This window comes from Micromys minutus, assembly GCF_963924665.1.
Source record: "Micromys minutus genome assembly, chromosome: 1".
NCBI classification, from domain to species: Eukaryota; Metazoa; Chordata; class Mammalia; order Rodentia; family Muridae; genus Micromys; species Micromys minutus.
The window spans coordinates 231,272,573-231,290,724 of NC_137969.1; the positions used below are offsets into that span (position 1 = coordinate 231,272,573).

General features: G+C 40.6%; 1 protein-coding gene across 1 annotated transcript in view; it reads right to left on the bottom strand.

The window, feature by feature from the left end:
- The window catches only part of SPTLC2 (serine palmitoyltransferase long chain base subunit 2), an 80,916-nt gene that overhangs the window by 43,624 nt on the left and 19,140 nt on the right, over positions 1-18,152 (bottom strand). The window contains exon 3 of the mRNA XM_080942550.1: positions 2,139-2,293. Within this exon, the coding sequence (XP_080798676.1) occupies positions 2,139-2,293 (155 nt within the window). The remainder of the gene's footprint in view (positions 1-2,138; positions 2,294-18,152) is intronic.

The following is an 18,152-nucleotide window of genomic DNA, read 5'->3' on the forward strand; positions in this document are numbered from 1 at the left end:
GTATAAAACTTAATGATACAAGCATGTCTAATACTTAATTGTGATATATACTGATAACACAAAAGGAAGTATTATACACAGAAGTAAAGGAAACACTATCTGTAGAAAAGCGGCACAAACTCACCAGTAACAAAAGGGTACAACAAATCCAATTTGTGTTGTGCACAAAGTATGAAATTGCCAAACAACAAAAATTACCAGGGCTAGAGAGATGGCTCAGTGGTTAAGAGCACTGACTGCTCTTCCAGAGGTCCTAAGTTCAAATCTCAACAACCACATGGTGGCTCACAACCATCTGTAATGAGATCTGATGCCCTCTTCTGGTGTGTCTGAAGACAGCTACAGTGTAGTTATATACAATAAATAAATAAATCTTTGAAAAAATTGAAAACAAAATAAAAATTACCTTTAAAAAATAAGTATTGGGCTGGACAGATAGCTCAGCGGTTAAGAGCACTGATTGCTCTTCCAAAGGTCTCAAGTTCAATTCCCAGCAACCACATGGTGGCTCACAACCATCTGTAATGTGATCTGATGCCCTCTTCTATTGAGTCTGAAGACAGCTACAGTGTATTTATATAAAATGAAACAAATAAACAAATAAATGAATACAATTTTAAAAGTATTAATTATTGACAGTGATAAAAAGTTTAAGGTGTGATAGCCAACCTTGTCTTAGAATAGTCTTATAAACTATCACTCAATATTTTTCTCTGGAGGGCAATTTGGTTCTACTTTAGTAACTGAATGGTATATATATGGTGACCCAGCAATTCTGTAAGTGAGCATGTACACAGGAGGATCCTTTAAGAGCCCGTCCTTTTGCCATGGCCCTCTGTAGGCCCAGAGACAAGTGATATTCCCTATGATGGCAGCTTAGTCAGCATGAACACCATCACCATTGGTTCCCCACCAACCCAAGGTTTAAATGCTGAGGATCTGGGACTGACTAGCACAAGACAGCTGCAGATGGCACAGCTATACTGTAGGGTATTATTAGCTACTACAAATAATGAATGTGTAGTGATTAGACACACAGGCAAGAAGTTACAAGTATGCTAGCAAATAAAAAGAACAAAAACGATAATTTATAACATATGATCCCATTTGTGTGTATCAAAAACCTGCCTGTAGATTACATATATACAACACACACATTCCCACAAAACACCTAAAGGAAAACTTTGACAAAAGGAATTGGACAAAAAAATCAATAGGAGCCTCTGCAGAGTGATGGCTTTGTGAACTAGGGGATTCGCACAAGGACTAAGGGTAGCTGTCTCTGGGATCAATCACATATTTACATTATTTTCCCTCAAAAAATGTATAATATTCATGTAATCTAAATAGTAAAATGATAAGAACATAAACCATTTTAAACTAGTATATTTATGAAAAGTACTAGTTTCAAAGAAGAAAAATATCCATTTATCCCAAACTCATTTATCTTATTTAAAATGTCTAACAATCAATTCAGATAATACACTGGATTTCTCTTTCCAAAAATAGCATGACGGAGAAGTTTCTTGTCCTGACTCTTGGTCAAAAATTTTGAACTGGTCATTTTTGCTCCTCTAATTCCATGCCTGAGGAAGAAGAGGAAGGAGAATTGCGAATCTGAGGCCAGATTAGGTGACTTAATGAAATCCTTTCTAAAATTAAAAAAAAAAGATAGATGAATTATGTTCTTCAGGATATTGGATTTATAATCCAATAAAAATTAAATGAAGACCAGGTGTGGTGGTATACACATTTAATCCCAGCACTTGGGAGGAAGAGGCAGGTAAATGGCTGTGAGTGAGTTCAATGGCAGCCAGATCGACAGAGAGAGTTCCAGAACAGCCAAGGCTATAGAGAGTAACCCTGTCTGAGGGGGAAAAAAGAGAATCAAATGAAACAGAAAATAACTTTAAACTTCAGTGAGGCCCGTGGGTGTAGCTCACTATACAGTGCTTGCCCAGCATGTGTGAGGTTTTAGACTCCAGCACTCCCTCCAAAAAGTATTCTAGTAACAACAATATTGAACAGTATTGCCCGGAAACCAATCATATTGTATCTTCAGCTGCTGTTTTTGCTTTGAGAGAATACTCAAAACAAATTCCTTTGTTGATAAAAAATAATTTCCAAACACTACTCACTTGAAAGACCAGTTATAGTCATGAGATTGTCTCTCCATGATGTCCACCTTGGCTCCAGGCACACTACAGATAGGTCGATTCCAGTTGTCTCTGATCCTCATGTAGAGGTTCCTTGTATAGAAGTTTTCAAAATCCTGATACAAGGACACAAAGTCCTGCCAACAAAATGGTGAAACAGTATAAATTTAACTGATGTATTGAAAGACAAGTCTTACGGCTTTTCTCCTCATACATCAGAAAGATGTTAATCATATTTAATTAACTGACATATCAAAACAACATACCTCAGGAGAACCTCAGAATGATATCAATCAATCATATTTAATTAACTGACATCCAAGTAACATCTGGAGAGGCATACTAATTCTATTTGATGTCTTTTATCAGGTAAAGGTTGCTTGGCTCAGATGTTTGACCTATATTTTATGATGTCAAATAACTAAAACTATATGTCAAATATAAAACTAACAGACTGAACTTGAAGTAGGACTAGGAAACAAAATCCAGTCATATAATCCTGCTGTTAAATAGTTTTCCTTCCTAACCATCTGGACAAAACTGCCCCCTGCCCTATGTCCCTTACCTTAAAAGTGTACGAGAAGATGCCAAATAAATGATTATAACCCCAGTTGTAAAGAAGAACAATACTTATAAAGTTAGAGGTTTTGTCCTCTGCATGTGCTCAAGGATCAAAATTGAACACCACTCCCACACACCAAAAAATAATTAAAAAATAAAATAACACACCAAAATGTAGGTTCGAACAAGTCTTCCACCTTGGACTTCCCTACTAGATAGGAATTAAGTACATCCAGGCTGGAAAGAAGCTTAGCAGTAAGGGTCCTTTCACAGGACTCAGGTTTAGTTCCCAGAGCCAATTGTCAGGCAGCTTACAACCTCCTGTGGTTCCAAGGCTTCTGGGATCCAAGCCTCTGCACTAACATGCATGCATATACCTATACATAAATACACACACACACAATTCAAAACAATATTTACAAACAAAAACACAACAGTAATAACCATTTGTGTCAGGGAGATCTCTGAATCTGAGGCCACCATGTTCTATATGGTTATAGGCAGCCAGAGATACACTGTGAGACTCTGTCTCAAAACAAAAAAAGTACATTCTGAAAATAGACTGCCTGACCCACAGATTTAGTCTCCATTTCTTCTAAGACTGAACTAAAATTTTAATCTGTAAAAAGTTAAGTAAGTCACAGTAGAGCCAAAAGGGATACACAGTGCTATCCCCAGTGTCATATGAATCCTTCCTGGAAGACCCTTCATCAGTCCACGTCAGATCTACTTCAACTCTCCAAGAGGGAGCCAAACAGAAAGAAAGTAGAAGTATGCTTTACTGTAACTGGCACATCACTGAGCTTGCAGTCATGAGGCCTGAGCTTGTTGTCACACAACATTAAACTACTAAGTAAATCTATCAGATGCATTTTGAAACCGTATGTTCATACTAAGACTATAAAATTCTAAAATAACCATATTGACTAGAACTCTAAAGCATCTCTGTAGCTAGCATCTCTTTAGACAACTCAGCAGATCTGGAAAGGGCTCTTTGAATAGGAAGAATAGGCTATCTCTCTCATAAAATTACATCCTACCATCTCTATCTACTCTCAAAGGTGGGACAAAAATAGTCTTCCACCCTCACTCTACCTATAAAGTAACAGCACCAATTCATTTTTTGTTGTTTGAGAGACATCGTCTCATATAGCCAAGGATGGCCTTGAGCTTTTTTTAAAGTTAATAAACTTATTATGTATAAAATGTTCTGCCTGCATGTATTCTTGCACACCAGAAGGGTGTACCAGAGACTTCTTTGTAGGTTGTGAGCCACCATGTGGTTCCTGGGATTTGAACTCAGGACCTCTGGAAAAGCAGCCAATGCTCTTAACCAGCCCAGCCTTAAACTTCTGATCCTGCTGTCTCCACCTCATGTGTGCTGAGATTACAGTGTGCCCAGTTTACGTGGTAGTGAGAACTGAACTAAGGGCTCTGTGAATGGTAGGTAAACCCTTTATCAACTGAGCCACATCCTCTGTTCCTAACCTTTTCTAGTGAAACCACAGAACTAATCATCTTGGTTCTTTTGTTGAATTTCATTTTTATTATTATTAGCGTATATACATGCATGTGTATACATATGTACATGTGTGAGTATGTGTGTCACAGAATTTATGGAAGCCAGAAGATATCTTCTTGGAGTGGGTTCACTCCAAACACCTTAATATGGATTCAATGGATCCAACTCAGGTCACTAGGCTTGCATGACAGACAAATGCCTTCTGCACTGAGCAATCTCACCAGCCTGGATAGACACAGTATTTGTGAGTATTTTCTGCCATATGTAAAGGGTAAATGTTAGAAGAAATTATGAAGAAGAAAGTGATTGTCTTGCATAGCTGAAGAATCCTTTCTGACTCTGCTCAGTTATTTCAAATAAAGTTTCATCAACAGTTTTCTAAACATGCATTCATGTTCATATAAGAACTTAAATACTTTAAGGAACTGTTTCCTCACAGGCAAATTACTATTAGCAACAAAAAAAATTTTAAACTATATCAACATGGAATAAAACAAAACAATCTTCCTGAACCTAACTCAGATTGCAAAAAGCCAAGAGAGAAAGGGGGCTGCTGGGTAGACCATGGCAGAGCTTCACACGCAATCCTGAATTAAACACAGACAACTGGTGACATCTGTTATTCATGATTCCCAGATAACTCGTGGTCAACTGAGCATTTCCTTACAGAGGCAAGAGAGCACAAGTCGGGCTGGAGAGATGGCTCAGCGGTTAAGAGCAGAAGACTGCTCTTCCAGAGTTCAAATCCCAGCAACTACATGGTGGCTCACAACCATCTGTAATGGGATCTGATGCCCTCTTCTGGTGTCTGAAGATAGCAACAGTGTACATAAAATAAATGAATAAATCTTTTAAAGAGAGAGAGAGAGAGAGAGAGAGAGAGAGAGAGAGAGAGAAAGAGAGAGAGAGCACAAGTCCCTGAGGTAGGAGACACCAGCAAGAAACTGAAGATAAACGAGGGTGTCAGGTCCAGCAGCAGTGGAACACAATGGCAGCAGAGGAATTCAGGCCAAATTCAGCTTCTCCTGAATTCTACCTAAATTCAGTGGCAGTTAGATCTGGAAGCAGATCCAAGGGCAGCTGAGTCCAAAACAGAAATTGCTATTGAGAACTCCAGTCCAGCCAGAGTTATCTATTGTCTGAAATATCTTGTACCTTTGCTATCTAGGATGAAGGTTATATAGGAGAGTTGGGTCAGCAAGATGGCTCAGTAGGTAAAGGAACTTGCTGTGAAACCTAACTACCTCAGTTCCGTCCTCAGAAATCACATGGAAGAAGAGAACCAACACCTGCATGTTGTTCTCTGACCTCCACACACATGGCGTAAGCACATCCTCCCCACAATAAACACATAAATGTGATTACTTGGAATATGATGAATTCTTTGACAAACTTTCAGAATACATTAAAGAACAAAGTGGGTTATTCTTGTGACAACAAACTCGATTCTAGTTCGATCTGTTTCCTTACCTTCCCCACCTCCTAGCCTAGTCAGTGTGGAATGACTTTTTAGTCAGAGCTGACATATAGTCATAATGCTCAGTCACTGAACAAATGTTTACAGAGTAGTTCTTTCCAGGCATTAACTGGGTGTGAAGGATAAGGAAATAAACACAATTTCTCCCTCCCTAAGGTATCAGCATGGCAGACAGGTACACCAGCATAGGTGATGAATGGTTAGACTGAATATGGACTATGAAGGAATCCCTGTTCAGGGATGAGGAGAGATTCTAATCAGTAAGACAAGTCCAAACAGCCTTTTAAGAATGCATTCTTCATATGTGTTTTTCCTAAAATCACTCACAAGTACAAACAGAAACAATCAATACCTTCTTGAGACTATGTGCTAGACTGTCAGGCTTGACATTCTCATCCGTCAAGAGACCCCTTTGCTCCCAGTCAGTGGTGGCGCACATCTCTGATATCAGCACTTGGGAGGCAGGGGCAGCTGGATCTCTGTGAGTTCAGTGATGGCCTGGTATACAGAGGGAGATCCAGCAGAGCTAGGGCTACACAGAGAAACCTGGTCTCAGAACAAACAAACAAAAAACAAGAGAAAAACTGAAACTGACAGTCTTATTAACTAAGGATCACTGTAAACACTGATCTGAGATCATCTTATTAGTCAGTAAATTTCCTCTATTAGCCTATTTAAATCGACCCCCTGAGAAAGTACATTGTTTAAAACAAACAGATCTCGCCTAATCCACTGTCTACGCAGGCCTTCCTTATACTCCAAAGGATGGGGGTGGGGAAGGGAAGATGGGTGCTACCACTTTCAGACAAGAGACTTTCCAACAACTGTTCCCGTGGATTATGTGCAATTCTGTCCCAACACAGGTGTCTATACATTATAACATGATGATGGGTGGGAAGATGAATACTCATAATAGTGGCAAAAGCTCTTCTCTATTATTTTTGATACAATACACTGGGCACCTGCCAACTGCTTTGTATATACATGTGTCTCTACATTCTTGAATATCTCTGTACCCTCTTACAGAAGACTTCCTTTCTCCAGCTTTCACAAAGACAGAATGTTTTTGTTGGTTGAGAAACCAGCTAGAGCCAGCCACAAACACACACACACAGAGCAGACTATGGAATTGGTAAGTACAAAACAAACTTTGGAAGACAGAGCCACTCTTTTTGTCTCAGTGTAGGTAACCTTCATGCAAACCTGTAGGAGACCTTTACACTGGCAACACCAGCTAAATTCCACGTTCCACAGCACGATACCTGTGGCACCAGCAGTTTCCTAATCTGGGATAGGTTCTTAGCTGGGCGGAGAGGCCCTGGCACCTCTTTCAGACCTCTGCAATGTTATAAACGCATGGTTCTCTCCTCGCTACAGTGGCCTACAGTAAAGTGGGCTAATTCCATTGCAACATTCCACCAAATCAATACTCTGTAATCTCTAGTTGAGAAATATTTAGTAAGTTGTTGATACTTATATGGAACAAAATTTAAATAATTGACAATCAGCTACTGGGGTTAGTCTTGTGCAATGTATATTCAGAAGCTGAGTTCTTTTCCCTGGCCAAGACTACAGCCTGATCTTAGGGCACTATGATCTATATACTATAAAGAATGCTCCCCAATAATCCCTGATTGGCTAGTAAAAGGCTAGATCCTATGATTGGGCAGTAAAGAAAGGAAGGTGAGACTTGAGAATAGAGAGGACTTGAGAGAAACCAACCAGGTGAGAAAGAAAGGACAGAGAAAGGAGGAGGCCATCAGGAGGCCAGATGGATCATGAGATTGTGGCCAGAAGAAATGCACCCTGAGGACAGGCTGATGGAGCAGAAGCAGCCCGTGACACTCAAAGAGTAAGTAACAAGGGCGTAAGGTTTAATGCAGCTAAGACTAGCACAGAATCTTCCCAATCTAGATTACAGATTGTAAATAAAATACTAGTTTCTTGTCTTTTATAAGACAATCAGCCAACCACCAACTGACATGGCTGGAATGAAACCCTAGCATTCCAAACTAGCCCCATTGGTAGTAAGCTACACTTAATCCAAGAAACTCAGTGTCAGTTCTAGCTCAACAGTTTTCATTTAGAGTCCAGGCATTATGGTTTGAATCCCAAGTGTCTCTGAAAGATCCACAGCATCCTGAGCACTATTGGAGATTGTGAACCTTTAAGCAGATGAAGGATCCTGGGGAAATGGCCTGGAGGGATGGTGAGACCCTGACCTCAGTTCTTCCTCTGCTTTGCTGCCACACCATGGGCTGCTCATGGTGCCTCACCACAATCATTGAACCTCCATGAACAGCTCTTCCTTTGAAGTTGTTTAAGTTTTCTTTTAATCATAACAAAGGATATACTAGGGTACAAATTTCAATATATCAAAGCACAAAATTTATCTCAAACATGAGGATCTGAGGCAAATAACACTGCTTTGATTTGGGGATAACATGCTCAGAAATGTATCCACAGTAAGACAATAAGAGTTCTAATCTGGGGCTGGTGAACTGGCTCAGTGGTTAAGAGCACTGACTGCTCTTCCAGAGGTCCTGAGTTCAAAGCTCAGTAACCACATGGTGGCTCACAACCATGTGTAATGAGATCTGATGCCCTCTTTGGGTGTGTTTGAAGACAGCTACAGTGTACTTAAATATAATAAATAAACAAAAGTTTAAAAAAAAAGTTCTAATCTATCTTTGACTTTCTGCAACGTCCAGGGCATAAAAGGAGAATGCATAAAGCTACTCCAGTCAATATATGGTCCTTAAAGAACAAATTTATTTTGGAATCATGAAATGGCATTATTAAATCCTGTATAAGAAGAACAGGGGGATAGGAAGCTAGAGGACCGGGAGGGAGAACGCGGAGCTGCAGCCGGGCCTGGGGCCTCACGAGATGCTGCTGCTGCTGCTGGTGGTGGTGCCTCTCTTCCTCCGCCCCCTGGGCGCTGGCGGGACGCAGAACCCCAACGCCACCTCGGAAGATTGCCAGATTATACATCCACCCTGGGAAGGTGGCATTAGGTACCATGGCTTGACTCGCGACCAGGTGAAGGCCATCAACTTCCTGCCTGTGGACTATGAGATTGAATACGTGTGCGGGGGGGGGGGGGGGGGCCCGCGAAGTGGTGGGACCCAAGGTGCGAAAGTGCCTGGCCAATGGCTCCTGGACGGATATGGACACACCCAGCCGCTGTGTTCGAATCTGCTCCAAGTCTTATTTGACCCTGGAAAATGGGAAGGTTTTCCTGACAGGTGGGGACCTCCCAGCTCTGGATGGAGCCCAGGTGGATTTCCGATGTGATCCCGACTTCCATTTGGTGGGCAGCTCCCGGAGCACCTGTAGTCAGGGCCGGTGGAGCACCCCCAAGCCCCACTGCCAGGGTGAGGGGAACAGCTGCCTGCCTGCAGCTGATGAGGGTGCTTGCCCTAGAATGGGAGTGGGGTGGGAGTGGATAGAGGGAAAGGATGTTTGCTATGAAGAATGTCTGGGGGGACTTTGGGAGGACACAGGTGAAGCCCATCTTTACACTACCCACCTGCCCCAGACCTGGTTCCACAGTCCTCTTTGCTGGGCTTTCCCTCACCCTCCTTTCCTTTAATGTGATCTTCCCGATTTCAAATCTTGGACCTTTCTTTTCTTCAATAATCTCATTCTCGAACTCCCCAGCTTCTTAAAGTTAAAAAAAAACAAAAAACAAAAAAACCTTGCTTGCTTCCCCCCCCCCCCCCGGAACAAACCACCCCCTCTCTGTAGATTTAGAACATCCTCTATAACTCTTCTAGAATCGGTCCTTTGCTATTCACCCTATAATGGAATTGCTGTAAATATTTAGAATTAAATCATGCATTACATTAAAAAAAAAATCCTGTATAAGTAAAGAAAATAGAATGGAAAAGATAAAAATTCTTATGCAGGTAGATTTGAATCTGAGACCAGCCTGGTCTATATAAGGAGTTCCAGATAGCCAGAGCAACAGGGTGAGATACTTTTTTTAAAAAAACAAGCAAGCAAGCAAGCAAACAAACAAACAAACAAAAAACCAGGCTGGGAGTGGTGGTGCACACCTTTACACTAGTACTTGGAAGACAGAGGCGGATCTCTGTGAATTTGAGCCCAGCCTTGTCGACAAATCATGTCCAGGATAGCCAGGGTTCTGTTACACAGAGAAATCCTGTACAAAAAGCCAAAAAGACAGCATGGGGCTCAGGGGTTAAGAGTGCTGGTTGCCTTTCCAGAGGACCTGGCTTTGATTTCCTGCATTTGCCTGGCAGCTGACAGCAGCCCCAAAGGTTTCGATGCCCTCCTGGTGTCTGAAGGCACTGCAAACATAACATGCACACACACAACAAGCAGGCAAAACATACATACACATAAAATAATCAATCTTTAAGAAACATAAAGACATGCATAAAGCCATAGTCTGCTTCTGGACGACATTCTTGTACTCCTGCACCAGGGTCCGACATTCTCTTCTGGCCTCTGACCTCACACACAAAGATCCATGTCAATACAAATAAAAATAAATCCTCCCCAGAAAAACAGAATAAAACTGCAATTTTTCAGAAAACGAAACAAAAGACCCCTTACCATCATGCTGGTGGAAATGTACAATAAAGGAGCAGAAGCCAGGGACTCTGGCTCACCTCAACAATGTAAATGTAAACAGCCCCTAAGACCCGGCAGTCACATTTTTCTTATATCCAAATGACTTGAAGATGCATATTCAAACAAGTGCTTAACAAAAATGCTCACAGTGAACTGTTCCCAACAAACAAACAAACAAACAAAAATAATAACAAAATGTGAAGACATCCACATAATAGAACAGGAGCACAGAATCAAAAGCTCTTAGCCAAAATTATTGGGACCACAAGTGTTTCAAATCTTGGGAGTGTTCTGGGCTTTAAGAACTATTTGCATAGACCTCAATAGTTGAAAATACAAATATTCTAGTTATGAATGTTCATATCCATTATCACATGCTATGATGCTGGGAGAACCCTGAACTAAAGATGTTGAACACAGAACTAAAAGTATCAAACACATAAGGCCACATCTTATATGGCTCTCTCTTTTTGAAATGGTATAGATTCTTACCAAAAAAAAAAAAAAAAAAAAAATCAAGTTAGAGGCTGCCAGGTGGCTCAGAACTTCGAACTCCAAGTGATCTAACACCTGGGGCTGGAGAAATGGCTTATCAGTAAAAGAGCACTGACTGATCTTCCAAAGGCACCGAGTTCAATTCCCAGCAACCACATGGTGGCTCACAACCATCTGTAATGGGATCTGATGCCCTCTTCTGCTATGTCTGAAGACAGCTAGTGTACTCACATACATAAAATAAATAAATCTTTAAAACCAACGTTTTTAAAAAAGGATCTAATACCCTCTTCTGGCCTCTGCAAGCATCTGCACGCACAAGCACATGCTCACAAACAGATGCATACATACAAATGTAGACAAAATTAAATTAAATTAAAATGTACCTAAACATGTATTCTACAATAATTAAGTTGTAAAAAGCCATTAAGAAAAAGACAGGAACCCAATAGAAAAAGATAAAGACACAGACAGGCAGTTTATGAAACTGGAACTTCCAGTGGTCAGCAGTCACACAACACCCAGTAGTCAGCACCCAGCCTGTGGAGACTTCTGCTGTGTGGTCAAGGTGCTACTTTCATGTCATGGCTGTTTTTCTGTTTAATTTTCATCATATTTGGCATTCATTGTCCAGTAGCATTTCCATGTAAGCTCTACTTCTGTTTATTTGGTTTTTTTTTAATGATCAACAAAAAAGTTTTAAAAAATAAAGAATGTTGGGCTGGAGAGATGGCTCAGTGGTTAAGAGCAATGACTGCTCTTCCAGAGGTTCTGAGTTCAAATCACATGGTGGCTCACAACCATCTGTAATGAGATCTGATGCCCTTTCCTGGTGTGTCTAAAGACAGCTACACTGTACTTATATATAATAAATAATATAAATAAATAAATAAATAAAACTTTGAAAAAAAGGAGTGTTGCAGTTTAGTAAATTCCAAACTTGCTGTGATGGTTTCAGTATGTTTGGCCCAGGGAGTGGCACTATTAGGAGGTGTGGCCTTGTTAGAGTAGGTGTGGCCTTGTTGGAGGAAGTGTGTCACTGTGAGGGTGGACTCTGAGCCCTCCTCCTAACTGCTTGGAACAGTCTTCTGTTTGCCTTCAGAACAAACTACAGAATTCAGCTCCTCCAAAGCCATGCCTGCCTGGACACTGCTGTGTTTCCTGCCATGATAATAAAAGGATTGAACCCCAGAATCTGTAAGCCAGCTCCAATTAAATGTTGTTCTTTATAAAAACTGCCTTGGTCTTGGTGTCTCTTCACAGCAATGGAAACCCTCACTAAGACACTTGCTATATAAAAGGGAAAATATTTTCTCTGGCATGGGTTAATTTTGAGTATTTCAAGTGACAGTTATTAAGGTAGTTATGTACCTTAACATCTAAATTCAAGAAAATCCACTTTGCCAAGCACAGTGGTCTTTAATCTTAGTACTTGGAAGGTAGAGTCACACAGATGTCATTCCAGGACAACCAGGGTTACACAGAGACACCTATCTCGAAAGATAAAAAACAAAAGGAAAAGGAAATCTATTGTCTGAAGGCTAAAACATCCACCTTTTTGGAAAAGAACAAGGAACTTCTGACCTCTAATATACTTAATATAGTAGGTCACACATGAAATAACAAATATGTTGATGCTGGCAGGTACTTGCTTCTACTGAAAGATTTCCAAATGTTTAACAAGAACCAATACAACAATTCATTCCAAATACAGGCTACTGCAAAGATTCTGTATCATCAATTTTTTTTTTTAACTAGAGAAGGAGATATCTTTAAGGCAGAACTCAAAATAGCAGAAATAGGGATGAAGAGATGGCTCACCAATTAAAGTATGCTGCTCTTGCAGAGGGCCTGAAATTGGTCTGATATCAGCAAAAAGAAGGGGTTGAAAGTACTCACCTAAAGATGAACTCAGGCCACACCAACACTCAAAGGTCAGCAGATGGAGAGGATCAAAGCAGAAAAAAAGAACTAAAAATGCAGAAGAAAATCCAAAATATAGAATGTCCTAGAAGCCAGGACAGGATGACCAACTGTAAAATGCAGCTGAAAAAATATTACAGATAGTAAAAACTGAGAAAGGTCTATCATATCACACAACACAAGGTATTGGTAGCTCTGAGGGGAAATATTTCTGTAGACGTGATAACTTCAAAATCTTGACTGGATTAGATTGAGAACAGTGGAGAGCAAATACTAGAAATAGAATGTCAGGAACATTGCCCTAAAAGAATGGAAACAGATTAAGAGAAAAGAGAATCATGGGAAAGACTTTGCACTAGAGGGGGAGTATTCCAGTGCTGCTTACACTGGAAATTAGGGTGGGGATGCAGAGAGTTAATCAAAGTGGAGGATAAAAACTTTAAGACCAACTGAACTATTCAAAGACTGCATCTCCAAAGAGAGGCTACTCCTGTAGGAAGTAAAGGAATACAGCAGAGAATATCTATTACTAGAAGCAAGCTAGTCCAGGCTGAATGCAAACCCTGCAAACAAGGATGCAGGACCAGCCAGTAATCAACCAGTAGCCACCTCTAACAAGCAAGTAGACTCACATTTCACGTTTAGGATTTTTTATAACAAAAGTGTCATGGCATTTCAAAATGCTTTAGAGACAGGCATGGTGGTACCAAGCGTTGGGAGGGGAGGGCAGGAGGACAGCAAACTAGCTCCAGGTCAGCCTGTACACCAGCAAAATCCCAAAGCAGGCTACATGATAAAACACTATCTCAGAAAGCTCTGCAGGGAACAAATACAACTACAGCATAGCCTACAATCTAAAGAAACCTCAATGTAGATTCTAAAACTACAACTGAGCGATCTGGGACTTTTATTACCATTTATTTATTTCTTCATTTGGATTCATGTTGAATACACTTTACCATTGTGACATCACAATGGCACTAAATCCAAGGCAGTGGTTCTCAACCTTCCTAACGCTTTCAATGCAGTTTCTCATGTTGTGGGGAATCCCAACCACAGCTATTTTGTTGCTACCTCATAACTGCAATTTTGCTGTTATGGATCCCGATGTATATGTCTACTATGCAACCCCTAGAGGGGTCAAGTCTCACAGGCTGAGAACCAGATCAGGTCATCAGATAAGAACCAGTTATATTTGCACTTTTATATGCACAGTTAATAGTAAAATGCAAATCCAAATTGGTATATGCAAAAAAAAACAAAAACAAAAACAAACAAACAAAAAAAAACTCAGTTGAAAGGTTGAAGTCTAGAGATCCAAATATGAAAGCTTTGTGGTTGCAAGAGACAGGAAGCAAACCCTACAGAGCTGCTCCAAGTAAGGTCCCAAGGGCAGATGCTATACAACACTGTCACCACAGCACATGGATGAATGAGGTGCTGTATTTCCTGCAAAACTTTCCCCTCCCTTTGACTTTCCCTTGTTTGCTTTTTTGAGATTATAGTTGCATCACTTCCCTTTCCCTTTCCTCCTTCCAAACCTTCCCATGCTCTCTTTCAAAGTCATGGCCCCTTTATTATGTGTGTCAAAACATATCCTTCAACTAGTACAAAGTAAAACAGTCTTGTAAACTCCTTTATTAGCATGACCATATAGTTCAACTATTGCCTAAAGCAGTATTTCAGTTCCCTGTGAAGAAGCCTAACAGCCTATGCCTCCTCCCCCTTTCTCACTGCATGTGTCTCTCTCTGGAGGAACAGTTTTGAGACATGGCTTCTCTGTGTAACTCTGGCTGTCCTAGAACTAGCTCTATAGACCAGGTTAGCCTCAAACTCAGATCTACTAGCCTCTGCCTAGGATGGCAGATCTGCCTGCCTATGTGCTGGAATTAAAAGTATACAGCCATCACGCTGTCTCCTGAAGTTTTTGAAATGGAATGAGGAGACACTTGGATTACAGCTATGAATACAGACAGCTACCTCAGTCACGAGAGAAGCTGAAAACTGGGGCTGGAGACCACTCAGCGGTAAAGAGCACTCGATGCTGAGGTCCTGAGTTCAATTTCCACCAACCACATGGTGGCTCACAACCATCTGTAATGGGATCTGATGCCCTCTTCTGGTATGTCTGAATATCATGTACATATATATAATAAATCAATTTTTTAAAAAAAATCTATGACCTAGTTTTTTTCACATAAGTATATACAAGTAGTACCCAATAATTAAACTATAAACTTGCCCTCCAGAAATTCCAAACAAGATCCAAAGATAACCTGATATGCTCTCATCACTGCATTGCCATGTCAGCCTTCACACACCAGTACCAGCTGCACAAGCACATGCTGTTCCCCCAGCTCAGGAACTGCCCAGGTCTGCACACTGCTTCCTCATTTCTTATTCAAAACATTCAAAACTCATGGATCGTATTTTAGATCATCCCAAACAGTCGTCATGCCATTACTTACACTATAAATAAAACTTTCACTACCCATTCACAACCCCCTTCGATTTGGTCCAATGGGAAGTGAAGACACAAACGAGCCACTGTACAGCACAATGAGCAGCTGAGAAACTGTAACTGAGGGTGAACAAAGCCAGCACTCTGTGGATTCACTCTGGCCAAATGCACCCAGCTAGAACAGAAGGAGAATCAGATGTGTGTTCAGGGTTCCAGTCATGAAAACTGGTTTATCTACTGGATTAAGTTATCAATATAGAGCTTTTACTTTCGATACTTTTTTAAAAAATTAAACAAAAAAAATCCTCTTTTTAAAATTGTTGTTGTTCTTGTTCTAAGAGTTATTTATTTATATTTAATGTGTACGGTTTTACCTGCATGCGTCTCTGTACTACATGACCATATGAGTTGTCTGGAGGCCAGAAGAGGGTACTGGACTGAAAACACATTCTTAATGAAATTATCTTGTAAGCATTTCAGATAATTTGTAGGAAGACTAACTTGTGAGGCTGAGCTGGAAGGCAAGTACAAAACAGTTGAGATGAAAGAGGATACCTGATCCTGAGTTTTCAGGCGTCTAAATTTTCTTTTCTTCTTTAAAATTCTGTTTATGTGTATAGGTGATTTGTCTGCATGTGTTTGTATCCTGTGTGTGTCTATTGCCCTTGGAGATCAGAAAATGGTCTGCCTTTAATTCCAGCACTGGCAGATCTCTATGAGTTTGAGGACAGCCCAGTCTACAAACAGAGTTCCAAGTCAGGGCTATATAGACCTGTCTCAAAAAGTAAGCAAGCAAACAGGGCTGGAGAAATGGCTTAGCAGTTAAGAGCACTGGCTGCTCCTCCAGAGGTTCTGAGTTCAATTCCCAGGAACCATGTGGTGGCTCACAACCATCTGTAATGGGATCTGATGCTTTCTTTTGTCCTGCAGGCAGATATTTCATATACATAAGAAAATACATCTTTAAAAATATATATATAAACAAAACAGATGGCCATGTTGGGTTTAAATCCATGGGCCTAGAGTTACAGATGCAAAAGAGTTGTGAGCTGCCATTGTGGGTGTTGGAACTCAAGCCAGGGTCCTCTGGAAGAGAAGCTAAGACATTTTCTTTCAATCCATATATACATGTGTATATGTGTGTGTGTGTGTGTGTATATGTGTGTATACACACACACAAGAGTGAATGAATGATTGGTTCTATTTTCCTAACAACTGACAAGGCCCTTCATTCTTCCACAAGGTCTTGTTATGTTGTCCAGGTTGAACAAGATCTCATGTAATACTTCTGCCTCAACCTCCCAAATATCTTAGTTTTAATACACCAGCCACCAGTCCTACCCTTTCCCTTATTTACTGTTTCTGAGACAGTCTCACTCAAAGAGTCCAGTTTATTCTGAAACTCACAATGTAGCCAAGGATGTCTTTGAACTCACAGCAATCTTCCTGTCTTAACCTACCAAGTTCTGGCATTATAGACATGAACCACCATGCTTATCTTTCCTGCTTTTTCTCAGTATCTCTTTACTGGCCTCTCTCAGATGATATTACTACCCATATATCTGAGTCTCCATGTCTCACAGGGATGAGAATGTTGTTAATAATAACTAATTGGGGGGCGGGGTGGAAATAGCTCAGCCACTAGTAGGTTACCACACTCCAATGGATGTCCCACACAGCATATATAGGCAGAACTCACAGTAGAATATTAAAGAGAGAGAGAGAGAGAGAGAGAGAGAGAGAGAGGAGAAGGAGGAGGAGGAGGAGGAGGAGGAGGGAGAGAGAAAACATGAAGATGGCAGGGGTCCAGGGGGAATGAATGAAAGAGGACATAGGGAATGGGTAGGTAGATATGACCACAACACAATGCACAAAATTCTCAATTTTAAAGTTCTTTTAAGGGCTAGAGAGATGGCTCAGTGGTTAAGAGCACTGACTGCTCCTTCAGAGTTCAGTTACCACATGGTGGCTCACAACCATCTGTAATAGGATCTGATGCCCTCTTGTGGTGTGTCTGAAGACAGCTACAGTGTACTCATATAAATAAATAAATCTTTAAAAACTAACTAAATAAAGTTATTTCAAGCCTGGGTGTTTATTAGGAATAGTTAACACATGTACAGTGTATAAAGCTATAAAGGTATACAGGTGTACTATGAGAAGTGTGACCTGAAGTGAATCTGTTCTTTCTCGTTGGAGCCAGCCACTACCTCTCTATACCATTACTAAGACAAGAGCCTTTGCAGCTGTAATCAGGCTGGCCTCAGCACACTCTGCTTGGGGACATGTTTGTGGAGAGGTGCTGATCTGTGAACTGAATAACTATGTCCATGTGTCTAAGAGAATTCAGTCTCTGCAGATCACACAATAAACATTGTGCAGAGACCCAGAAAGGAGAATGAACAGATTGCACATTTATTCTGCACCATATAAGCCATAACATTAGGGAACTTTAGACACACTGCTTGTGATTATTAGCTTTCTTATCAATGAAATAATGTTATTGTTGTCGGCTTCATTAAGTTCTTGTAGTGTAAAGTAGGTTAAGTTAAAAATGTTGCACACCTATGATCCTAGTACTCGGGAAGAGGCAGATGAATCTCTGAGTTCAATGCCAGTCTGGTCCTCAGAGTGAGTTCCAGGACAGCCAGAGCTACACAGAAAAACCCTGTTATCAAGAAAAGAATAAGTTAAATGTTTTGCTCTGTTAGTGTTTTAGATATTTAGAACATATAGCTGTGAGCCTCCAGGTAGATGCTGGGAACAGCATCATGTCCCCTGGAAGGACAGTGCTTTCTCAGCACTGAGCCATCTCTCTAGCTCCAACTACTTTGCTCTTTCTAGGCCTTCAACCTTGATTTCAGCTTTCCTTACGGAATATTTCTAAAGAGTTTTTGTCACAGTTGTTACTTGGTTTCTACTCTGTTTAGTGACAATGTCTTACTCAGTATCCGC